The sequence below is a fragment of the Myotis yumanensis genome, unplaced genomic scaffold (assembly GCF_028538775.1).
Source record: "Myotis yumanensis isolate MYYU_CA2020_CCGP unplaced genomic scaffold, mMyoYum1.0.hap1 SCAF_8, whole genome shotgun sequence".
NCBI lineage: Eukaryota > Metazoa > Chordata > Mammalia > Chiroptera > Vespertilionidae > Myotis > Myotis yumanensis.
Window position 1 is genome coordinate 52,301,270 of NW_027223759.1, and position 26,794 is coordinate 52,328,063.

The following is a 26,794-nucleotide window of genomic DNA, read 5'->3' on the forward strand; positions in this document are numbered from 1 at the left end:
GACAGAGTCACCCCCCAACCTTGCATCTCCTTAAGGGCTCAAGCAGTGAAACTGGGCATGCCCGGCGGCAGCGCCAGTCTTCAGACTTCGGCAGGCGCGGCTCCGCTCCGGGCAGGGACCGTAGTGCCAGTTCAGCCCGGGCGTCAGCGCCCCCCGCCCCCCCCCCCCCCCATGCAGAGCCCGGGGATCTCAGTGCACCCTGAGCCTAACCCTGCACCTTTAAGTGGCTCCTCCTCAATACTCAACCTCCCGAAGGCCACCGGAGTTTAGAAATGGTCCTTTCCGAGGGACTGTGTTCCCACCTGTCTTTTCTTTGCAGCTAAAGGATTTAGCTGCTGCGACGTGAGGGGCTCAGGGATGGAGCCCGTGGCTGGCGGCCATGGAGATCACCTTCCCAGAGTAGCTGTTTGTCACTGAGTTTTGGAGATTTCTTGGCTGGCTTCCGCCAAAGCACGCTTGAGTAATCCGAGCTGTGGCGGCGCCCAAGCTCCCGGGATAAAGGGAGCGCGCGTGTGCGCTCGTGTGTGTGTGTGTGTGTGTGTGTGTGTGTGTGTGTGTGGTGTGCGTGTGTGTGGTGTGTGCGTGTGTGTGTGTGTGTGTGTGTGTGTGTGTCTGTCTGTGGAGAGAGAGAGAGGGAGAGAGAGGGGCGGGGACAGTACGTCAAGGACCACCCCCCCCAAACCCCCCCGCCAGCCTCCTTTTCTTTCTCCTCTTCCTGCAACAGCCTCACAAGTCTTCCATCCCCCAGGCCATCCTCACAGCTCCGTTAAGCCCATTTGCAGCGGGAAATTGGCGCTGTTTTGGGGAAAGAGAAGCCGATCAATTGCCCTTGTGTCTCCCCGCCCCCTCCTCCCCACCCCACCCCCACCACTCCCTCCTCCCTCCCTCCCTCCCCCGCCGCCTCCCCTCACCCCGCCTCCTTCCCTCTCCCCACCCCCAAACCCTCTCACCCACGGCAGTTTGAGAGGTGAGGGGAAGGGACCCGACTCGGGTGGGGAGAGCGGGTGCCTAGAAGTGGTGCTAATGGGAAGAGATTTCTGCTTTCAAAAGAGGATGCTCTGCCACAAAGAGCGGCTGGCGCGCCGGCCTGGGCTCTAGCGGAGGAGAGATCCCGGGAGAACTCGGAGCCGGGGGAGCGCTCCTCGGCGCACTGGGGTCACCATGCCTGTCCGCAGGGGGCATGTGGCACCGCAAAACACATTTCTGGGCACCATCATACGGAAATTTGAAGGGCAAAGTAAGTTCATTTGTTCTTCTCTCCCCCTCGCTTATGCTGCTTCGATAGTGCGTTGGGCGTCCGCCGCTGACAAGCGGAGGAGAAGGCAACTCCGGGCTCTGGCAAGTTAGGAGGCTGTGAGCCCAGCCAGGAGGTTCGGATGGCAGCGGGAGTGCTCGCCCTCGGATATTAATTTTGATTTACACGTTAGATTATGGTCTCCATTATAGGAGGCAATTTGATCCTCCTCTCCCACTGCTCCATTATCTGCCTCGCTACTTGATGTCCTACTCTTCTACTATCTTAAAGGGAAAGTGCTAGTGTGACCTGGGTCTGTGTTTTGAAGCTGTTTTAATTGCGGACTTTTTGAAAGTCAGGAGCAGGGCAGACAATACTACTGGAACTAGAGAATGTCAATGGTAGCAGCGATGGAAATGGCCCTGCAAGCTATACCTCACCTTGGTTAATTTGCAAGACTGTGGCTTGACTTTGGATGCTTGCTGGCTGCTAGTTTATAGAAGCTAAACTTTGCATAGAATCAATGTAAATCTATCCCCATGCAGGATAATTTGGAAACAAAATTGACTCGTGCTGATTCCCAATGAAAATAGTTCATTATTCAAAAGAGTATTTCTGTCCCTTAATTATCCCCTTCAATGTGTATCTAGAAATTTAAAAATTGAAGTACACTAAGTAAATCCCACAAAGACGGAATACAGAGAAATTCAGTATTCTCATATGGACTAACTATAATGAATGAATGTTATATAAATATGTTGATTTTAAATCCTTGGTCATTGATATTCCATATTTTCTTAAAACCACATTGATACACATTTATGTTGTACATTTTGCAGTTATTTTGGTGATGTCTTTAGTGACATGAGTATATAGTACCTTGTGTATAACATAAACTTGTAAGTCCTATCTGGAAGTGGTAAATATAATATGTGATCAAAAGTAATAAACCATTCGTATTAAAATACCTACTACTACACAAAAATCCATGGTTCTCCCAAAGTAGAAGTGTAAAGGTGTGAACATGATATTTACTGTGTATATGTGTGTAAATATGTTTATCTTCTGGAAAATACGTGTTATGAAAAGTTGAACCTTTGCATTACTGAACTGCTAATTAACGTAAAATACTTTCCTTGTTAATAGTTTTATTTATTTATTTTTTTTGACATGGTGTCTGTGTAGCATGCCTTACAGGGATAGAGAAAAGCCAAATCCAGGAATAATAACTACTTTGAGAAAGTTGCACTCTAAAGGCCAAGGTGGAAGTGAGAAATCTGACAGCTACAGGATGTTTCACTGTTTTGGCTTTGAAAATATTTACCTTGCATTTAGATGCTATTCTGGAAATATCAATGGGGCAGCTGATTGTTGTTAGAATCCCCGGGGGTTAGAGGGCTGGAGAACTAGGTTAGTTAGGAAATTACATTCTCAAATTTTGAAGAGTAGTCCTTAATACTTTTTTTGTTAAATGGCTTATGACCAGTATTTCATATGTAAGGCTGGTGTTTTTTTTTCTCTTCCTTTCAAAAGCCAGGACAGTTAGCAATTTGGGAAGTACCTGCATTTTATATCTCCTCTTATGCAACAAATTATTCCAATGCTTCTGAGCATCTTGTGGAAGGGTTTTAAAGGATACCTTACTGTCTTCTTATTGCAGATAAAAAATTTATCATTGCAAATGCCAGAGTGCAGAACTGTGCCATCATCTACTGCAACGATGGGTTCTGTGAGATGACTGGCTTCTCCAGGCCAGATGTCATGCAAAAGCCCTGCACCTGCGACTTTCTCCATGGGCCCGAGACCAAGAGGCATGATATTGCCCAAATTGCACAAGCACTGCTGGGGTCAGAGGAGAGGAAAGTGGAGGTCACCTACTACCACAAAAATGGTAAAGTTTACCTTTTAAGGATTTCTTGTGTTTGATTCCGTTGAAATGAAGTTTTGACAAATGAAAACCAAAAGTTCACATTCAGAGGAACCCCAGACATTCGGGTGCAGATATACCTTGCTTATAGTATTTTAGGCTTCAAAAATATGGATGCTCTCATTCATGGACTAGTGAGAACAATTTCTTCTTTGAATAAGAGTACCACGTACTCTTCAAAAGTGCAGTAACTTAATGTCGCTGGGGACAGGATGCCACCAATCAGTCTTACTCTCTCCCCTGTCTAAGGAATGATAAAAGGGCCAATGATTTCCTGGTTTAATTGATATGCATTTTGTGGGAGAAAAATACAGAGTTTTATTTGCTTGGACTCAAATTCTTTACAAAGCAAAGTCTTGTTGAAAACTATATACGCAACTAAAACTACTATGATATAAATGTTTCCTGGCTCTTCAGCTTTATTTGATAGGTAACACACCTCTTTCCACTTCTGTTCCTTTTCATAAAAGATTAAGAATGATATACAGGAACTTCTAAAATTGGTCTAGTAAACCTATGTATATTCAAATAATAAAGACTGTTCATATATTCAAGATTTGCTCTAAAACACAGAATGGAGAAAGGAACTATGATACTGTGGAGCTATTAGTATTCATTTTTACAACTGCAGCAAAACTGGCGTCTTCAACTTAAGGTCATGCCTCAACTTCAAGGGCACTCCTTCTCTCAGGCTTGCTGAGGGACCACAAATATTTTAGATCTGTAGAAGTTCTCAAAAAATCACATTTAATGGGTATGCATTCACTAAATCCATAATATGTATGTATATAAACTCACATGTAATGAATATTCAGATATACCTATTTTAAAGATACACATTTCCAAAGGTACACACTTTGGAAATATTTGAGAATTTAGGGATAAAAGGGAATAGATTAACTGCATGTTGTAGTTAGTTTTGTTGATATTGCATTATCATGTATTTCTTTTTATTTAATTGATATAAATTAGTGAGACAGAAGGGTATTTAGTCAGCTTTTTAGTTAACCCAAGTTTTGAAAATGAATACATGAGTGATGTGCTATAGCCTATATCATATCATTACTTGTCATTTAATAAGATACAGAGAACAAATTCTAGCAGGGAAAAGGTTTAACTCTTCCTCTTGTTTTCTCATAATTAAATACTTTATGATAGAAAACTTACAATTGTTAATTACTAGATTTTTATAGCAATTTGAGTCCGTATGTGTAACAAAGTATCATTGGAAAAACAGGTTTGTATAATTTTGAATTAATCTGGAATGAAAATACTTATATGATTATCAACCAATACAGAGATAGCTTTTAAAGTTCTTTTTGCTTTACCCAGACTTTTCAATCAGTAATGTTGGCATATTAGAAATGGCCTAATTGCTCTGTTGTCTTGAAAACATTTCTTGGACTGAAGCTTTAACTACCCAAATGCAACTCATCGTGTGTGTGTGTGTGTGTGTGTGTGTGTGTGTGTGTGTATGTGTGTACCTGATTTGACTTTTGGAATAATTTGAATGTCTGACTTTTTTTCTATCTGAATATTTATCATGATGTTGGCAAAGTCTGCATTGTGATTACTACAGGTCATGTTGGCCCACATTTGGTTATTTTGTTTCCTGGGACAGTTCAGAAGTTTTTCAACTTAGAGAATTTAAGTATAAAATGAATCTAGACTGTCCAGATTACTTGGAAACTAACTATATATTTTTCAGATAGTACTTTCAAATAGAAGTTGTTTTTATTAATTGGAATAGTGATGTTTTGAAATCTAGCTTAGTTTGTATAATATGAGTGTAAAATAATCTCAAGAACACCTTAAAAGCCTTTTTTTAAAAGCAATTTATCACAAACTTGAATGTTAAAAATTTTAGAGTGGAGATGTTCATATTTGACTAATGCAAATCTTATTATTTTAGTGATTTACTTGGTTATATAAGTGAAAACCTCTCTGTTTTGGACAAGGAATGTTTATTTGAAAGTTTGTTTGCTATAGAAGTAATCAACATTTGGTGATGATTTTGATACTGTTGGCTTTATTTATAGATGTGACTCGGTCTACAAGGACTTTTAGAGCTAATGACAGATATTGCAGTTTTTTGCTTTTATTTATATGGGAAACAAGCATTTTCTTTTCTTTCAAAGAAAAATATTAATTTGAATGACCTTTTAGATTGTAAAGACACAGTCAGAATTATTGACTTTGAATGTAATCAACTTGTGTTTTTGCTGCTAGTTCATATACCTTGAGGATAATCTTCAGAATTTATTGATTTTTTTCACATGGCATCCACAAAATCAGAGCTTGAGAAGTTCAAATGTTTGAAAGTCTTGCCTCTTAGAGATCTGTCAGTCACTCTTCTACCTTTATAAAAGCAGGAAGGAACAAAATCAGCAACATTTTCATTGGTTCGTTTCTCAAAGTTTCCTTAATTCCTCATTATTGAGATCATTTATTTTTGAGAGGTTCTTGGTGATTGAAGTATATATAGAAACTGCTTTCTTTACTTATTCTTTTAACTTTCATGTTCCATTCCATGGAATATTACTGTAATTTAGCATGTCACAGGAATATGAATAGTGATGCAATATGCACAACGAGCATATTAACAAAAATTTAAGATATTCTGTTTCCACTTTTCCATTCACTCATATTGGAGTAGCAAAAATATGAGCGTGACATTATTTCCAAAAGCTTGTTTTCCAACGTGGCCAGAGGTTTTAGACCCCATGATCTGAGCGAGTTCCCACAGGTGAGCTACATGATCACCATTGTGAAGAAACACTTCCCACCCTGCCAGTTCTGGGGGTTTTACTGGGCACAATTGGACTTGCTGTTTACCAGAATATCAATTTTTAAAAGCCTAGTTATTTGGGGAGGAATACTTGACAGCCCTTCCTTTGAGGGTTCTATTTTACAGTTTAAGTCATTATTGCATAAATCATTCTTGGCAGCTGTGAAATATTGCTTGAGGTGTTAAAGCTATAAATCTTTTGACATAAAACTCTAATTATACAAAACTATAATTATGCTGAAGCTTACATAAGAATAGGTAAATATTTTAGTAGCATAATATATTCACTCTAAAAATACCTTTTCACCTTTTTAAGAATAGTGATTGAGAAAAAGCAAACACTTCCATTATTAATTAGCTTATAGTTTAGAGATGATGTTAAGGTAAAAAAAAACAACCAGAAGGGTTCTAGTAATTTAGTCATCCCTAGTTTATTGCTGATCTGGTTGGGTGTATGTCATGGATTAGAGCTAGCTAGTTTAAATGCTAAACCACTTCAGCCACATTTAGGTAGAAGATTTTTACCTTAAATTATCTAGCAACTCTAAACATTTGGAAAATTGAAATAAATTTCTCCAAGAGAAATGAAGGTCTTAACTCAGTAGGAAAATAGAACTTGAAATCCATTATCTTTAAAGGTCTGGGCATTCCTTTATTTTCCCCATTATGCTTTTAGACATAGTGCAATTGCAGTTTTGTTAACAAATAACAAATATCCCTATCTTTGTGCTGCTTTTTAAGAACTAATGGATGAGAAGGGGCTGAGAGAAGTCCTTTTCTGATCCAAACTGGGACCATATCCAGACAGGACACCAGTCATAGTGGGGTCAGTACCAAGTTCCAGGGGCAGCGTTCGATTCAACTCAAGTAAATAGAGGTGAATCTGCCGTATCTAAGAGTAATTTGGAAAGACCTCTTAGAAAGCATTTTGTTGTGAGTGAAGGTGAGGATACGCTGAGGGCCACCTTAGTGGTTCTCAACCTTCCTAATGCCGAGACCCTTTAATACAGTTCCTCATGTGGTGGTGACCCCCAACCGTAAAATTATTTTTGTTGCTACTTCATAACTGTAATTTTGCTACTGTTATGAATCGTAATATTAATATATGACATGCAGGATGTATTTAGGAGACCCCTGTGAAAGGGTCGTTCAACCCCCAAAGGGGTCGCGACCCACAGGTTGAGAACCGCTGCCTAAGGTAATGTTGTTGGCACTAGAGGAACAACAGGAAATGCAAAGGAGGATACAAACTGATCCCTGGTTTTAGGATATTTGTATTACAGAGTGACTAGTGTTCATTTCTATGTTCTCCCCAAGATGTTTTTTATTTTTTTATGCAATTGTTTCTAAAGGAAAAAGAGTATATAGACTCTGAATGAAGAGTCTTTTATATAAACGAAGAACAAAATTTAGGGTTAATTACCCCCTTCCTTTATTCCCCCATTCTAACTTGTTTAAGTATATTTTCTATCACCTTTTGTCATTTATAGGTAATAATAACTTATTAAAGAGACAATGTAGTTTAAAAATTTAATAGCTCAAAAATAAATCTGACAATAGCTTTATATAAGTTATGTAACATGAAAATACTTAGCTCTCCTCATTCCTGAATTGTGTAAAGATATAGCTGGTAGTTTTTAGAAAAGAAGAGACATATATTTTGTGTGTGAGGAATTCAAACAATAAGAAAAGTTTCCAGGTAATATCTTGCCCAGGGTTTGTTTTGGTGTTCATTTTAACTTTCTGTTCATATTTTTTCATGTTTCATTGAATGAAATATTACTGTAACAACATTACTGTTAATTTTTTATATTCCAAAACTTTATAACATCTTATGGACTTTAGATATTGTATAAATTTTAAACTTAGTCAATTGGATTTGTTGCTAAAAATCAGAATTCTCAAGAATCACTCCTCCTCACAATTTGAAAACTTTATTTCAGTGCTGTCTTAAGGGAAAACAAAATGTCCTAAAACTGTGGGTGGGCTGTGCTCATCAGCCTCTTTTCACCACTTGCCAGGCCAGCACCATACCTCTAGGCTACTTCGGGGGCTACAAAGAAGCCCTTGAGAGATAACTAACTGCTCAGTTATTTTCACACCTGAGGGGCTTGAGAGGTCAGTTTAGGGCTATCTGCATAGGCTAGATTTGTTGGGTGGAACTGGCTTCTCTGGCTTCTATTGGCTTCCAATGCTTTTTTAATTTTTTTTCTATAAATAATCACTAAATCATTTACTTGCCATCAGTAGCCAGGAGAGTCCTATGATAATTGAGTCACAGGGAAGCAGCAGTTGGAACATGACATGTTAAGACATCAACACTCATCTGACCATCTGAATGTGAAGCCTCAGGATCATTTTCAATTTTTCTCTCTTCCTCTCCTCCCTAAACCCAATTGGTTGGAAATTCCTTGTAATCTTTACCTCTGACATATTTCCCAATGTTACCCCCACTTCTCCAGCACTGCCAAGTACTCTAGTTGAAACTCTCCTAATCCTTCTTCTGGAGCATTGAGTATTGAAGTCTCCCTCCCTCTCCAATCCATTTCCCACAGTGCCATCAGAGAGCTATTTCTGAAATGAGAATTACATACCCTGATGATTTATTGGAGCTAAGCATCATTGTAAATGAATGTCATGTATGCAATAATTGTTATGGCAATACCATAAGGTATATACTCTTATTATCCCCAATTTATAAGAAGAACACTGAGACCCAGAGGGATGGAGTAATTTCCAAATCACACACAGTTCATCAAGTGGTGAAGCCTGACCCATATTTCTGCTCATCTTAGCTTGACTTAAAAATCTATCTTAGCCCTGGCCAGTGTGGCTCACTCAGTTGATTGGAGCATCATCCCGAGCATCAGATGTTTCGGGTTCCATTCCTGGTCAGGGTACATACCTGGGTTGTGGGTTCGATTTCTGATTAGGGTATCTACCGGAGGCAACAGATCAATGTTTCTCTTTTACATCAATGTTTCTTCTCTCTCGCTCACTTGCTCCCTCTAAAAATCAATGAATATGTCCTCGGGTGGGGATAAAAAAATCTGTCTTAATTCATTAAAACTCTCAGGATAATGTTTTAGACAGTTTACTAGGATGCATGGTGACCTTCACTTGAATTCCAAGTTGAATTCACTTGAATTCCAAGTTGGGTATGTTTAGAGGAATCAGCTTTGGGAATAGCTAGGTGAACTTCATGACTAAGTTTACCTTCTTGGTGCCTCAGTTGTCTTTTCTGATCTTTATTAGGAGAATAACATCTACTTTTTTAGGCTGAGTTAATATTTTGTGTACAATAAAGTACATAGCATTATTTATGGCATGGTTGCTAGACCATAATATGTGCACAATAAATATCAGTTAGTTAAATATCTTCCCAACTACATTTCTCCTAAAAATCTTATGTTCTGATAATGCTTGACTGCTCAGATTCCCAAATAAGCCATCTTTCCTTACCCTCCAGAAGTTTTCCTAATGATCAGTACAAAGAGTCTCTGAATCGATTACTCTTCCCTCAGTTTCTCACCCTAAAGAAACATCATCATCCTTCCAAAAACAGATCCAAAGACTTCCGTATGAAGTCCTCCCTGATGCCCCCACTGCCTGCTCCCGAACATTAATTGACATAACTTCTGTGTCTCTTTAACACTGGGTTCGCAACTCCAGTGTAGCACCTGAAGTGTGCTACATATCATTACATCTTATTGTAGTTAACATCATCTGTTGTGTTGTTTGTTTTTTTCAGTTTATTCAGAAAAAATACCAAGTCTTATTAATCTCTGTCTCCAGAATATGTGCAAGATAACCTGCTATGAAGTATGAGTTCAATTAGCATTCACACAAAGAATAAACAGAGGATGAGAAATGGCATGGCAGAGTTGAAAAAATAAGAAAGCAGTGAGATCAGGAGATTCTGAGGAAAGGGAGTTACATGGAAAGTGTGATGTTTTGGTTTTTCTTACTTTCTTAACACTTCTAAAATGTTCTTAAGAATAATTTTCACCTTAATTTTTATTAATGGACATATGTCTTTGCTTAGTAAGCTAAGGTCTTAAATCATTTTTATAGCTTATACTTTGCAAATAGCTAGAAAAACATTTAGTAAAGAGTTAGAGAGAAGCTATTAACCAGAATCCATTAACCAGTTCCCAAGTGTCACTCATTCACCACCAAATTAAAATGACTCTCACTAGTGTCTCCAACAATCTCTATGTATTAGCTGAACTTAAAGTTTTATTCAGGTCTTTTCTGAATTGAGTTCATTGCCGTTTGACATCTACTTACTGTACAAGGTACACAGTATTGACATTCTATATATCTAGTACAGGATTTTCTTAAAAATCCTTAATTGACAATGAAGCTGACCTTAGGGTCAATCAATAATGAGAGTGTTGAATCTAAAATTATTATTGTCAAAGGAATGTTTTCTTTCTATATATATGATGTTGTCTGCATTTAGCAAAAGTACTGAACTACCAAGAAACAATAGAATCAGGCAGCAGTAGGACATTAATCACCATAGAGGAAATTTGTCCTATTACTGAACAATTAAGAAGGTCAAATTGCCACTTGTCACAGGTGGGTTATGAGAAAATTGAGTACCAGGCTCCTATCACTGTAACAGAACATTTTATATCTTCCACTTGTTTCTTTAATTTTTATGAAATATCTAATTAAGAAAATAAAAGTAGTCTTTCTGTGGACAGCTCATCTGGCTGAGGCAACTCCTGTGCCCTTTTCTCACTTAAAGTAGGTTTGCATATGTACAAATTCTCCTTGTTACTGTTTTGTGATTGCCTCACTCTACTTTTTACTTAAAAAAAATGGGCAGAACAAGCATTAGGGGGTACTTAGAGGGTAGAAGTTGGAAAGAGAGAGAACTGTTGGTGCATTTCCGCCTTTAGTTGGCTCAGTTTGTAAAATGATCTCAAATTAGACTGCGCTAGGTGGGGCCTGGCAAGGCTGCCCAGCCACAAGGCCTTTGTTTGCCTGCTTTTTCCTCCAGGATGACCAGTTAGAAGACATGGTTACAGCAGGTGGATTCTCACCATTGTTTTTTGTCATTGTTGTTTCCTTTCCTGTTTTTTCCCTCTTCTTTCCTAAGGCACATAAGGAGTGTTTCTATTTGTTGTTCTTTGTTTTGATAGGATATTAATTCTTGCATGTTGTTTGAAATGTTGGTTTTGAGAAACATACAGTAACTGCATGGGTTTAAGACAACTTAGAATGGCTGTGACTTCTCATACTGATTATTGACCTCTATGCTCAAAACACCCTTTTTAATTCTATTCAGTCAAATTTGTATCAATGACCCAGATGATGGACATGATGACAAAAATTAAGGTATAAAATTAGTGGTGTTTCCACAAACAATTTCTCAAATATAAAGTAAAGAACAACATCTAAGAAAAACTAAAGTAAGGTATTTACATATTTAAAAGTAATAAAAATCTATTTGTGATATAAAAGACCACATATTGAAATCACATTTCTAAGGTCTTGAAATGTACTAATTAAGATCACATCAATTCAAGAAAATTAATGTTAGAGTTATGCAACATTATATGTTATGTAAATAATTTTTAATCAAATTCCCATTTACTTCTCTTAGCAAATTCAGTAAAAATTTCTTTTACTTTGCTAAAAATTTCTATATACACCATCTATTTTTTAAAAATAATGTTAATCAGTTGATCTTTGGCTATACATTTTTTAGATCATTAATACACATAGATGTGCTCTACAATTTTAATTGCCTGGATGTATTTCATGGACCTTACCCCTCTACCCAATTTATATCTTCTCCCAAAGTACCAACGTTAACTGAGTTCTACTGTGACTACCTCTTTGCATGCTACTTTATCTGATTTTTAATGACAGATTTGGGGTAGCTATCCAATTTTACAAATTAAATTGAAGTCCAGAGAAGTTAAGTAAAGTACTGATGATCACAGAGCAAAATGGAGATGAGGTTTAAAATCTAGATTTGTCTATGTTTGCAAACCTTAATGTCACCAATGATACACTTTTTATAAAAATATTTTATTGCCCTGCCTTGTGGATAGAGCATAGAGTCGTCAGTTCAAAGATTCACGAGTTCAATTCCAGGTCAAAGGCATGTACCTTGGTTGCAGGTTCACTCCCTGGACCCAGCCAGGATACCTGCAGGAGGCAACCAATCAAGGTGTCTCTCTCTTATCAATGTTTCTCTCTCCCCCTTCCTCCCTTCTACTCTCTCTCTCTCTCAATGAAAAAAATATCATCAAGGGAGGATTAACCAACAAAACAAAACATAAAAAGTATTTTTTAATTGATTTTTAGAGAGAGAGAAAGGGAAAAGGAGAGAGAGAAACATCAATGTGAGAGGGAAACATCAGTCGGCTGCCTCCTGCACATCCCTACTGGGGATCCAGGCTGCAACCCTGGCATGTGCCCTAACCAAGAACTGAACTGGCAACCTTTCAGTGCACAGGACAATGCCCATCCAACTGAGCAACACTGGCCAGGGCAATGATACACTTTTAAAATCTCATCCTACCACCCTTTATATTCTAATTCTAGCTCTTAATCCTAGATTTATTGGATTATACGAGGTATGAATGTGATTGATTTAAATCACATCTAAGGGTAAATGAAGTGAACTTTATCTAGGTATTTTGTATTTTAAACAGAATGTATCATTCAAAATGAATCTATATTGCAGGGTGTTTGATTTCAGTAGAGTGAAAATAGCTAGCATATGCCTGTAATCTTTACATAATTATTAATTGTACTCTTTTTTTAATCCTTAAAAATGTCCCCATTTTGGACTGTAAATTACATGGTCAATTTATAGTAGGGGGATATTTTTAGTAAAGGGCCTCTCGGCTGCTATTTGTGTCATCATTATCCAGGAAGTCCAGAAGAAAATTCATATAGTAGAGTGATTCAGCAGCAGAAGCTCTATTGTATTCTTATCCTCTCCTTTTCCCACAAATGAGTTTTATTATCTGGGAATAATATTTAAATGGGACATCATAAATTGGTGTGATGAGTCTGATTTGTTTAAAACACCTTCTGTTTTCTTCATCTAAGGCCCAATGTCAGACTCAGTTCTTGCTGCATACCCTCCGATCTGTATCTCTGAGCTCCTTCCAGAGGCCACCATCCTCTCCTTTGCTTGGTCTTCCCTAAATCCCTCAGGCATCCTTATTTGAATTTCCTAACATTTTTTCCTTGTCTGTATTAGAACACTTATGAAATTCTTTTGTAATAATTTGTTTTTATGTCTTTTTCTTCCATTTAATGTTGAACTCTTTAAAGGCACTTATATTTAAAAAAAGAGGAAATGTAAGGAAAGCAAAAAATAAATTTAGAAGAACCCAGGAATATACCTGTTTAGCAATGAAAATGTCAGGTGGCAAGTTTTAGAGTCTTGTCCATTCATTCATTCATTCATTAATTCATTCTCCTTTGCCTATCATTTTGCTTAATATGAGAATTGAAAAATTAACAAGTTATGTTGTTTATTAATTTAATAACTTAATAACTTGCTGCCATGTGGTTTATATATTATATAAATTTATTCTAGTACTTAATAACCTGTGACTCTTTCTAAAGAGACACAACAACTAATTGTTCTTATTCAGTTAGACTAGAAGGAGTGAGGTGAATGTTCAGGACAATCCAGGTAGATCCTTAATACCTACACAGTCAGCTGATTCTGATGGAATATCCACAGATCAATAAAATAAAGATTATGTTTACATGTTCTTACAATAATACATGCAAGTTTATTAGACATTGTAACCTTCCCTGAAAATCCTCAGTTGAATACACATGATAAAATACTTATAAAACCTTACAATTATTCTGAAGTCTTTTTCTGGTATCTCCACACACTAAAAACAACCTCACACACTGGCTTCCCATCACATTTCATTATTTTTCCCAAGCCCAGAGTCATGGGTTGAGATTGTAAAGTCTGTATGATATCAGCAGACACTTCATCAGTCACATACTGATACAGGATTTCACCAACTCCTCAAGAACTTCATATCTTTACTCTCTCATAGTGATTTTAACTCCAATGTAAAAAAATCAGAAAATACAAGAACACGTTTTAAAGAAGACCTATAATCTTGAACCTAAGAGATAGCCACTGTCAAAATGATAGCATGTATTCTGTCTATAATTTTCCTACACAAATACACACACATACACACACACACACAGTTATTTTTTACAATACCAGAATAGCACTAGATATACTAAACTGTAGCCAGTTTTCTCACTGAGAAATTCATCATGAACATGTTAAATGATTTTATCATATTTAACACATAGAAAGTCTGAAAATTATTTTAATACTCACAAGGTATGGAATTAAAGCAGTGGTTCTCAACCTTCCTAATGCCATGACCCTTTAAAACAGTTCCTCATGTTGTGGTGACCCCCAACCATAAAATTATTTTCGTTGCTACTTCATAACTGTAATTTTGCTACTGTTATGAATCGTCATGTAAATATCTGATATGCAGGATGTATTTTCATTGTTACAAATTGAACATAATTAAAGCACAGTGATTCATCACAAAAACAATATGTAATTATATATGTGTTTTCCAACCCCCAAAGGGGTCGCGACCCACAGGTTGAGAACCACTGCATTAAAGGAAGTAAAATATTACCAATACCTTATTATTGAACACTTTATTGTTTTCAAGTTTTTGCAGTTGTGAAAACATGTATATCCCTCTTGCACACCTTCACTAATTTTTTCCTTAGTGGATACTCCTAGGTGTATAACTGCTGGGTAAAATAATTTGTGTGCCTTCAAAACCCTTGTTACCTGTTATCCAATAAAACTTCAAAAGCAAGTGCACATAATTGCATATTTACTGTTTATAGTAAAACTTAGCATTCTTTTTCACATTTCTTGACCCTATAAAAATAGTATTGTTTTGTCTGATTATTGAAATTAACCCACAGTCTTCTGAAAAATACATGTAGAAAATATATAAGGCGACGTATTTTCTTATTTAAAGATTACAACGCTCTGAATTGCCAAAACTAGGGAAGGATGGGAATCTCTCAAGTAGCTGATTGTATGGACTGGATGCCCCAGCCCATGTCAGGGTCACTCTTCGAAAAACTGCTCTTTACATCGGCATTTCATTTCAGTAATTTGCTGGCAGTGTTTTAAGCCACAGATTCAGAAACTAGTACTGATTTTTGACTACTTAGCAGCATTCTGTGAACTTTTTCTTCTTTCTATTTGGAGTAAGTTGGATCTTAAGTTATTTTCAGTATTTATTATCATCTATGCAGACTATAATGAAAATCTTGATTAGTGAAAATAATTTTTACTTGGTTGTTTGCATCTGAATATATATATGTTTACACACACACACACACACACACACACATCTATCTACACTAATAAAAGAGAAACATGGTAATTGGCGTACGACCGCTACCCTTCCCATTGGCTAATCAGCATATCCTTATGCAAATTAACTGTCAGCCAAGATGGCGGCCGGCAGCCAGGCAGCTGGAAGCAAACATGAGGCTTGCTTGCTCCAGTGACTGCAGACTCCGACGTTCCCTGCCTGACTTGCCGGCCTCTGAGCTGGCAGTTTGAAACATTCTAACAAATATAGGCCAGGGTCTCAGAGCTGAAGTTATACATTGTTTCGATTATAGAACCGAAACAAACTAGATACCTGCTCTCAGAGCTAGAGTCAGAGCTAAAGCTGGCCCAGAATAAAATTTTAAAAAGGAGCCGTTGGGAGCTTCAATCAACAACCGCCAGCCTGAAAGCAGCCCTCAGCTCCTCACCCAGACTGGCCAGGCACCCCAGTGGGGACCCCCACCCTGAAGGGTGTGTGACCAGATGCAAACAGCCATCATCCCCTCATCTAGGCTGGCCAGGCACCCCAGTGGGGACCCCCACCCTGATCCAGGACACCCTTCAGGGCAAACCAGCCGGCCCCCAGGCCTCTATCCTATATAGTAAAAGGGTAATATGCCTCCCAGCACCGGGATCAGCGGAGCGGAGAGGCCTCCTAGCACCGGATCAGCATGACAGGGGGCAGGGCCTAAACCCCCTGATTGGCCCTGCTCTGTGTGTGACAGGGTGTGGCGCCCCAACCCCCCCCCTCCCCACCACAGGTCTTGCTCTGTGTGTGACAGGGTAGAGCCATAACCTCCCCATCGGCCCTGCCCTGAGTGTGACAGTGGCTGCGCCCCAACCCCCTGATCGGCCCTGCTCTGTGTGTGACAGGGTTGGTGCCCCAACTCCCACCCCCCCCACGGGCCCTGCTCCGTGTGTGACAAGGTAGAACCATAACCTACCCATTGGCCCTGCCCTGAGTGTGACAGTGGCGGCACCCCAACCCCCTGATCGGCCCTGCTCTGTGGGTGATAGAGGGCGGTGTCCCAACCCCCTGATCCAGCCTGCTCTGTGTGTGACAGGGGGCGGTGCCCCAACTCCCCTATCGGCCCTACTCTGTGAGTGACAGAGGGGAGCTCCTCAACCCCCTGATGGTCCCTGCTGTGTGTGTGACAGGGGGGAGCTCCCCAACCCCCTGATGGGCCCTGCTCTGTGGGTGATAGGGTACGGAGCCCCAACCCCCATGATGGGCCCTGCTCTGTGCATGACAGGAGGCAGCGTCCCAACCCCCTGATGGGCCCTGCTCTGTGCATGACAGGGTGCAGCACCCCAACCCTCTGATCCGCCCTGCTCTGTGTGTGACAGGTGGCAGTGCCCCAACTCCCCTATTGGCCCTACTCTGTGAGTGAGAGGGGGGAGCTCCTCAACCCCCTGTTGGGCCCTGCCCTGTGTGTGACAGGGTATGGAGCCCCAACCCCCCTGATGGGCCCTGCTCTGTGCATATCAGGGGGCGGCGCCCCAACTCCCCAATCGGCCCTGCTCTGAGCCCGACCAGGGGCTGCATCCAGGGATTGGGCCTGCCCTCTGCCACCCGGAAGCATGCCTAAGCCAGCAGGTCATTATCTCCCGAGGGGTCCCAGACTTGGAGAGGGCACAGGATGGGCTGAGGGACCCCCTTTCCCCCCGAGTGCACAAATTTTTGTGCACCGGGCCTCTAGTATATATATAAAAGCCTAAGTGACCATCCGGCTGTTCAACTGTTCGACCGGTAGCTATGACGTGCAATGACCACTAGGGGGCAGACACTCTGACTGGTAGCTATGATGCGCACTGACCACCAGGGGGCAGATGCTCAACGTAGAAGCTGCCAGCTGCAGTGACTTGGCAGCTGTGATTCTCGAGTGATGCACCTGGAACCAGAGAGGAGGGAGCCTGATTCCAGGGTGTGTCACCCAAAAACTGCCCTCTTGCAATCTGGGACCCCTCGGGGGATGTTGGAGAGCCAGTTTCAGCCCGATCCTTGCAGGCCAGGCCGAGGGACCCCACTTATGCATGAATCTGTGCACCGGGCCTCTAGTATATACATAAACATAAATATTTTTATATTTTTATTGTTTTGCTTAGATTCAAAGTGACAAACATGAAAGGTAATAAACTCATAAAAAATAAACATTCACCTAGAAGACCATGTAACAGAAATGAAATGTACTTATAAAGTATCAATGACATCAAATGCTCAAAATCACAAAATAATTATGAGGAAATATGTGACAGAAACTCATCATAGTATTAGATACACGAGTACATTTACCCCAATACTAGAGGCCCGATGCATGAAATTTGTGCATGGGTGTGAGGGGGCGTTCCTCAGCCTGGCCTGCGCCCTCTCGCAGTCTGGGACTCCTTGGGGGATGTCCATCCCCTGAGGATCGGACGTAAGCCAGCAGTCAGACATTCCTCTTGCAGTCCAGGGCTCTCGCAGTCCGGGATCCCTTGCTCCTTACTGACCACCTGCAGCAGAGGTGAGAAAGGCTCCCACCACCGCCGCTGCGCTTGCCAGCCGTGAGCCCGGAAGGCAGATCCTGCATTGAGCATCTGCCCCCTGGTGGTCAGTGCACGTCATAGTGATCGGTCATTCCACTGTTCCGTTGATTTGCATATTAGGGTTTTATTATCTATAATAATAAAAGCATAACATGCTTATTAGACCAGACAGCCGAACAACCTTCCAGACGTCCTTCTAGACGAAGCTGCTGCAGCAGGGGCTGAGGCAGAGGTGGTTAGGGGTGATCAGGCAGGCAGGCAGAGTGCTTAGGGGCAATCAGGCAGGCAGGCAGAGTGGCTAGGGATGATGAGGCATAAGGCAGGTGAGCGGTTAGGAGTCAGCGGTCCCAGATTGCGAGGGGGATGTCAGACTGCCTGTGGGATCATGCCTAAACTGGCAGTTGGACATCCCCTGAGGGGTCCTGGATTATGAGAGGGTGCAGGCCAGGCTGAGGGACACCCCCACTCCCACCGTGCACAAATTTTGTGCACTGGGCCTCTTGTATAGGATAATATCACTGAAATGAGTGTAGGGATATATCATTCCTTCCTACGCTACCTTACTTAACCAAGACATGCAGAACACAGGTAATCTGATCTTTCTAGCTGTAACTCAATTCTCATGTCTTTCCTCCAGGTGTTCTTTATAATGAATGTCACTTAACCAAGGCTCAGTAGGATTTATGAATTCCCAGATTGCTATTCTCAGAATTTGTTCCCCAAATGAAGGGCTACACAAAAATGCCTCTAATGATGTACAACCTCATCTGTCCTGTTAATGGGCTTCTAGTCAGTTCTCCAAAATTGCAGGACATTTCTTTGCAGTTCATGTTTCAAGAGGGAGCAGGTGTCTTACTGAAATTTCATACCCACCAACATTGATTATTTTAAGTATATTCACAACAATGTGAGTGTAGTGTGAGTTATACAACATTTTGTTTCCGTTATTGACCTCCTAGAGGATTCTAATAACTTCGATGATGAATTTCCCTCCGGAGAATTCTTCATTTAGAAGAGTTATGTTCGTCCTTTTTTATTAATCTAAACTTTTTAAAAATGTGAGGGATAATAATTATGTTCTTGAAATCTTTACCAACTAAGAGATTTAGAATATCATTCTTAATTTTTCTTCAATTAAGAAAATAAAGTTAAGTGTCTGGTTGAGCTAGAGCTCAGCTACAGAAATGAAAATTAATCTCAAATGTAAAAGAATAGGCAAGAGCAATTTTACAAATACTTCTTACATGGCATTTGAAAAATTATTAGTAACATTAATTAATTAGAAGAGAAGGCTTAGAACCTTTAATTAGAATATCTGAGGTTACAAAACTTGAAAATTAAAATATAAAAAATGCAGATGAAGCCTGAGCTTTTAGCTACTTTAGCTGCATGTTAGAATACTTGGAAAACACAAACAAAAGAAACCCCAGGCATATTATTTTCATTCCAGCAGAACTGATATGTGCTACCTTCTAATAAAGATTCTAAGAACTATGGAATAAAAATCCAGAAAACTTTAAAAAATGATGGACATCATAATATACCCAGGTAGGACCTCCTTGCTCAATCTAATTGTTGCAGAATTAACCTCTCACCCACCCCCACATCTAATTTAAGCATAACTGACATGAAAAATCAGACACTGGAATGGTGTTCTTTCTGTTTATTTTATTTTATTTACATTGGTATTTTGCTAAAAGAGCTCCAAGTCTGGGCTTATTGAATTACCTTTCTGTGGCAACTTATATGTTATTCTGGGATGAATTAAATAGAGTGAGATTTGAGCACTTTAAATAATATAATAATAACGGTCATTTATTGAATACATACAATATGCTGGTACTCCTCCGAAATCTAATTTTTCCCCCAATCTTCACATCATTCTATGAAGTAGGTATTTGATTGTTTCCATTTTGCGGATTGAAAAGATGAAGTCAATAACCTTTAGAAGGCTGCACAATTAGTATATATATAACAAAGCTGTGGTTTAAGTGCAGTTTGTCTTCTTTCTGAGCCTATGCTCTCAGAACCCTGCTCTACCGCCTGGCACTCCTGTCCATGTGGTGTCTCTGACACACATCGTGTACACGTATGGAGAGCCAGGTCCCATCTTAACAGAAAACTGAATTGTTTCTGGATTTTAAGCATTTAAATGTTTTAAATTTGGAGGCGTCAAATCTTCTTCTCTTTTAAAAATTATTTTACTTTATTTTTTCCATCCGTATTTATCCCCTCTATACCCTCTTCCACCTCCAACCACCTCTTTCCCCTGGCAATCACCATACTATTGTTCATGTCCATGAGTTCTCTCTCTTGTTTTTCATTTTTGCTCAATCCTTTCCCCCTCAACATCTCCACCAGAGCTGTCTGCCTGCTTTATATCTATGAGTCTGTCTCTATTTTGCTTGATAGTTCAACTTGTTCATTAAATTAAAATCCACATATGAGTGAAATCATATGGTACTTGTGTTTCTCTGCCTGGTTTATTTCACTTAGGATAATGTTCTCCAGGTCTACCCATGCTGTCACAAAGGGTAAATTTTTCTTCCTTTTCACATAAGAGTAGTATTCCACTATGTAAATGTACCACAGCCTTTTTATCCACTCATCTACTGATGGGTACTTGGGGAACTGCCTTATGACCCAGTGATCCCGCTACTTAGAATTTACCCAAAGAAACTTAAAACACTAATTCGAAAGAATATATGCACGCCTAAGTTCATGGCAGCATTATTTACAATAGCCAAGATTTGGAAGTGAGTCTTCTTCTCTTAAATGCAATTAGACAAACAGGTGCCTCTGGTGTTTTAAAAAATAACTTAAATTCACCTATGTTATCTCAGTGCCTTGCAAAAAGGAGCTGTTCAAAAAACAGCTTCTTAAAAGAAATTAATGAATTAAAAATATAAGGCAAAGTCTGATCTGTCAGTTACTTCTTCAAGAAAGTGGAAGTCATCTCTTCCTATTTGGAAGGAATGATAAAGTGGGAGCACCACACAGTGGCAAAGACCGCGGGCTCTGGAGTTAGGTTGCCTGGGTCTAAATCTCTGTGATCTTCTGCAAGCCACCCACCAACTGCCCTGTACTCAGCTTCATCATCAGTGAAATGGAGACTGTGACGATAATTGAATCTACCTTATAGGTTTAACAAGCACTAGGTGTGTCTCTGTTTGTGGAAGCACTTATAACAGCACCTAGTACCCAGTGAGTATTAACAAATAACAAATGTGAAAAGGATTTGGGTTAAAAATGATAAGTCAAAGTGCTCCCTGAGCGTTGTGCTCAAAAGGAAATTTGGAGCTGCATGTGTGACAGTGAAAAATGTGTATATACTTTCTGACATCACTAGGTAAAAGAATAAATTCACAGTATTTCCTGAAAATTTCAAATGTGAAATCACAGAGGCTTTGACTCATAGATTATGATCTTAATCAAATTCTGTACAATTTAATTTATTTTTTTTAGATCTAGTTTGAAATGCTGCAACTTCTTTTAGGTATCGTTGTCCTGAAAATATCAACATCCTGGGTAAATAGAACTTTTACAATATTTCTTTACACGGCTATCTTTTAGCTACATTGTGAGCAATTCCATAATAGTATCCAAAAAACCAGTGTGTTTTGAAAGTTTCAAGTCACAATGAGGTGTAAGCTCAGTCTACTGCTCCTCCCAGGATTTAGTGGTAATTGAGATAAATCTTATTTAAAGCAAAGAAGTGGGATTAGTTGCAACTTACTGATTCGAAGAAAACATATAGGTATAAATATCCAAATATAGGGACCATAGCTAAGGTGACACTATATTATTCAAAGTGGGATTCTTTTTACAGTGAAAGGGGAAGTTATTAATACTTTTACCAGGAGAACAGGAAAAATCCAGGACTGTCTAGAAACACTGGGTATATAAATACTCTAAATACCACCTATCCTGGCACTGAGTATGAGGGTTTTGAAAATGTCTACCATTCTATACTGCAGACTTTCATGCACATTTTTTAGCCTCTTGAAACTGGTGAGTTTGAAAATGTAGCAACCCATTCTTGTGATGCCTAAAATGCTTCCTGTGTAGACAAAGGCTGTATCTGGAGAAATGAGTCAGAATTCCTCTAAAGAACACTGCACCTGCTGACCTGTTTGAAATAAGACTATAAATGAACCTTTCTATAAGTACCACATTGAAAATTCTTAGTAAAGGAATTAACCTTAACCTCTATAAATAACATGTTGAAGGTTAAACTGAAAGTAAACTTATTAACCTCCCCCCTCTACATGAACCATAGTAAGTCACGAGAACAGAACAGACTAAAGGCTAAGCAACTGAGTTCATTGTTGCATGCCAATAGTCCTTTGTAAGATATCTTTTATTAAAGATCCATAAAGGATCTCTGTCAGAGAATCTGTTATATATGGGTGTACAACCATCTTTTTTCCAGCTTATAACTATTAGTCTTTAGTCATTTGTGTTACTCTACTTGTAATCCTGTGGAAAATTAGCCTTCCTTCGTGTTTAAAATTTGTTATCTAAAGGATGTATGTAAAATAGGAAGAACAATGTCTGAAAAGTTGGGACGGACAGCATTAAATCAGAAAGTTACTAACATTCTAATAAAATGATTTAATTACATAATTAATTAAGAACTGCAATAGAAAGTAAACATAATTTTAAATACTTTAAATGGAACTTGATCTCTCCAAGTTTAAAAAATAATTCAATCACCAAAAAATTTTTTTAAAAAGGATTAAGACTGTTTTTCAGAGGAAAGTTAAATGAAAGTGGTACAGCCGGTATTTTCATATTGTTTGTATTTTTCCAGATCTAATACAAACATAAAGAACATCACCTTTGTCTGGAAAAAAAAATGGGTTTGTAAATAAATGTAGCATTTCCAATGCTAGAATCCAAAACGGCAAAATGGAATAAGAAAAATGCCTGAATAAATACTTTCAAGACTTTATATGATACTAGAGGCCCGGTGCACGACATTCGTGCACTGGTGGGGGGGATCCCTCAGCCCAGCCTGAACCCTCTCGCAGTCTGGGAACCCTCAGGGAATGTCTTCCTGCCGGCTTGGGCCCTCATGGGAGCGGGTCTAAGCCAGCAAGAAGACATATCCTGAAGGGTTCTTAGCGCTGCCACAGAGGCAGGAGAGGCTCCCGCCACTGCGGCTTTGCTCGCCAGCTGTGAGCCCGGCTTCTGGCTGAGTGGCGCTCCCCCTGTGGTCAGTGCGCATCATAGACACTAGTCATTCCTTTGATTGGTCTATTTGCATATTAGCCTTTTATTATATAGGATGTATAGATGTAAGTAAAAACCACTCATTATCGTGAGTGGTCTTAATTTGAGCTGAAATTGTTTCCCCTCTTAATGAACTAGGATGGAAGAAAAACACATAGGCTTCCAATCAGCACTCTTTTCAATTTAGCATTAATGAAAGAAAGCTAGTCATGGAAAAGAGCAGCAGGTGACATTCTTAGTGTAGGAGCCATTTCTTTTCCCCCACCCAGCATTCTTCCTTGGTTCCTTACTCCATGGAAGCATTGTTCTATCTCTAAACAATGCATGAGCCAGACATGGTAGAAATCATTAGCAACTCCAATGCAAAATTTACTGGTCTTTCAAGTGGCAACAGACTAGCATTATTCTTGCAAAATTGAAAGAAAGAATGAGCCATATGTCTAATGTTGCTGTTATTATTTTAATTAAAATTTCTACTTTGAAAAAATATTCACACCTACAGAAGAGTTAGAAAATAGTACCTTCTCTTATTACCTTCATGTAAATTCAGCTATTGTTTACAGGTTGCCACATTTGCTTTGCCTCTCTCTACATTTGTCTACATAACATATATACACATTATTATTTTCTGTCTATTTACATATTTGGCTGAGCCATTTGAAAATAATTTGCAGAGACCATGACCCTTCATGTTTAAATACTACAATGCTTTATTCCCTATGGGAGCGCACTGACCACCAGGGGGAAGCTCCTGCATTGAGTGTCTGCCCCCTGGTGGTCAGTGCACATCATAGTGACCAGTCGTTCTGCTGTTCTGTCGATTTGCATATTAGGCTTTTATTATATAGGATTCAACTTGGATTTGTCTGACAAATCCTCATAACTTCCTTTGAGTTCTGAATTATTGTCATATATAATATAGAAATGATGTTGTATCCATTTTAGTGCATTACCAAAAGCACCTAGTACCAGTTTTTCCCATTATTGGTGATGTTAACTTTAATATCTTACCATGATATTTTTATACATGGTTTGAAAAAAAAAGGAAAATGAAATGTAACAATACCTGTAAATCAACATCAATAGAATCAATTTAACAAAAACCATGCAAGACATTGTGGGGGAGCAAGAAACTTTCCTCTGCCCTTCAAGATAAAATAATCAAATCTAATTATATATGTATGTACGGGAATCCCACATATGCAAGAGGTCCAGAGGCAGAGGGAAAATATATGTATGAGAAAGCCACCTTGGGCAAGATAACAAGATGTTCAGTAATTACTAGTTTGCCCTGCCCTAAATAAAGGTCATTATTTCTGGTCATAACTCTTTTTATAACCCAATCCCTAATTTAAATTCTTTAAGGGAGATATAAAAATATCTCTTGAGCCTGCAGGGTCTTGGTTACCTTTAGTTTAAAATAATTCTCATAACACAGAGGTACATCTTGAGGAGACCTGTTCTGAATGCATTATTTATCTATACTAAATAACTCATAAATATTGATAAGAGAAGTTCAAGAGCAAATAAGTAAATGGAGAAATGTTCTATGTTTATTAATTGAAAGTCTCAGCATTGTAAAGATATCTAGTCTTACCAAATTAACATGTGATCCTAATCATAATCATAGCAGGCTTTTTAAAATATAAAGTAATGAACTGATTAAAAATGTATATTAAAAGGTGAATAGTTTAGAATAGACAAAATAATCAGAAAAAAAGAACAAGGTTAGAGGACTCAAACCATCTAATTTTTAGAATTACTATAAAGCTACAGTGGAGTATATATAAATAGATCAATCAATCAGAAGAGTATAAATAAGTCTTTATATATAGACTAGAGGCCCAGTGCATGAAATTCATGCACTCGGGGGGGGGGGGGTCTCCCTCAGCCCAGCCTGCACCCTCTTCAATCTGGAACCCCTTGGGGGATGTCCAACTGCTCATTTAGGCCCGATCCATCTCACAATCTGGGACTGCTTGCTCCCAACCACTTGCCTGCCTGCCTGCCTGCCTGCCTGCCTGATTGCTCCTAACCTCTTCTACCTGTCAGCCTGATCACCCCTAACCACTCCCCTGCCAACCTGATCAACACCTAACTGCTTCCCTGCTGGCCCAATTGCCCCCAACTGCCCTCCCCTGCCGGCCTGGTCGCCCCCAACTGCCCTTTCCTGTAGGCCTGGTCACCCGCAACTGCTCTCCCCTGCAGGCCTGGTCCCCCCTGACTGCCTTCCCCTGCCGTCCTGGTTGCCCACAACTGCCCTCCCCTGCCGGCCATCTTGTGGCAGCCATCTTGTGACCACATGGGGGCAGCCATCTTGTGCGAGGGCATGATGGTCAATTTGCATATTACCTCTTTATTATATAGATAATTGATTTTTTAATAAAGTCAGCAAGGTAATTCAATGGAAAAATGAGTCTTAACAAAGTTAGATTAAATGGAAAAAAATACGAGAAAAGATGTATCTTGACCTTATGTTATACTGTATGAAAAATTAACTTGATGTGGATTATAGACTTAAACATAAGGCTAACATTATAAAATTTATGGAAATAAAATTTTAAAATTTTTATAAGTTTGAACGGCCAAAGATGCTCAATAAACTATATAAAAGCCAGTACTCATACAATAAAAAGTGATGATTTAAACATCATGAAATTAAAAACTTATGTACTTCAAACAATTCTATTAAGGACATGAAAATTGACTTAGGCAGAGAAAATATCATCAATGCATTTATTTGACTAAGCCACTAATTTTTAACCTTTTTCATCTCATATATTGCATAAACTAATTACTAAAATTCTGTGGCATACCAAAAAATGTTATATTTTCTGCTGATATGACAATAAAAATAGGTATTACTTTTTATTCATTCACAATGAACAACTATTTTTGGTTTGGCTATTGTCATTCTTTTTTTTTTATGATAACCTAAGGGAAAAGAGGTCAGTGTCCCTAACTAAATAGTCAGGGATTGCATATTTCAAAAATTCTTGAGGTACACTGGCTGAAAATTGCTGGGCTAAGGAATTATATTCTACATATATAGAATACCTAATATATTGTATATAATATAACATATAATATGCAATATATAATATACAATGCACAAAATATTATATGTCTGTCTACAAATCAGTATTGAAAAGACAAAGAACCCAAATAAAAAGATAGATAAAAGATTCATATTGATACTTTATAAAATAAAGATGCATAATGCCCAATAAGCACATAAAAAGGGAAATGCAATTTAAAAACAAAATAAGATGCCATTTAACACCCACCAAAATAGATAAAAAACTGACAACACCAAATGTTGAGGAGGGTGTGGAGCCACTGAGACTTTCTTACTGTGTTAGTGGGATTACAAAATGGTACAAACACTTTAAAAAACTGGTTAGTGTTTCATTATTAAATTAAACATGTACCTACCTTATGATTCAGCATATCCTCTTCTAGGACATTACCCAAGAGAAAAATGTGCACAAAATAATTTGTATAAAATGTTTACAGCAGTATTTATAACCAGAGGCCCGGTGCATGAAATTCATGCATGGGGGCGGGGGGTGTGTCCCTCAGCCCAGCCTGCACCCTCTCCAATCTGAGATCCCTCTCACAATCCAGGACTGCTGGCTCCCAACCGCTCGTCTGCCTGCCTGATTGCCCCTAACTGCTTCTGCCTTC

At 39.0% G+C, this 26,794-nt stretch overlaps 1 protein-coding gene across 4 annotated transcripts in view; it reads left to right on the top strand.

Annotated features, from left to right (window-relative positions):
* Nucleotides 1–760: 760 nt before the first annotated feature.
* KCNH7 (potassium voltage-gated channel subfamily H member 7) overlaps nt 761–26,794 on the top strand; it is a 419,704-nt gene continuing 393,670 nt past the window's right edge. For all 4 annotated transcript variants that reach the window (XM_070422855.1, XM_070422856.1, XM_070422858.1 and 1 more), the window contains exons 1-2: nt 761–1,237; nt 2,895–3,125. In XM_070422855.1, coding sequence (XP_070278956.1) covers nt 1,162–1,237; nt 2,895–3,125 — 307 coding nt within the window. In that variant the 5' untranslated portion in view covers nt 761–1,161. The remainder of the gene's footprint in view (nt 1,238–2,894; nt 3,126–26,794) is intronic.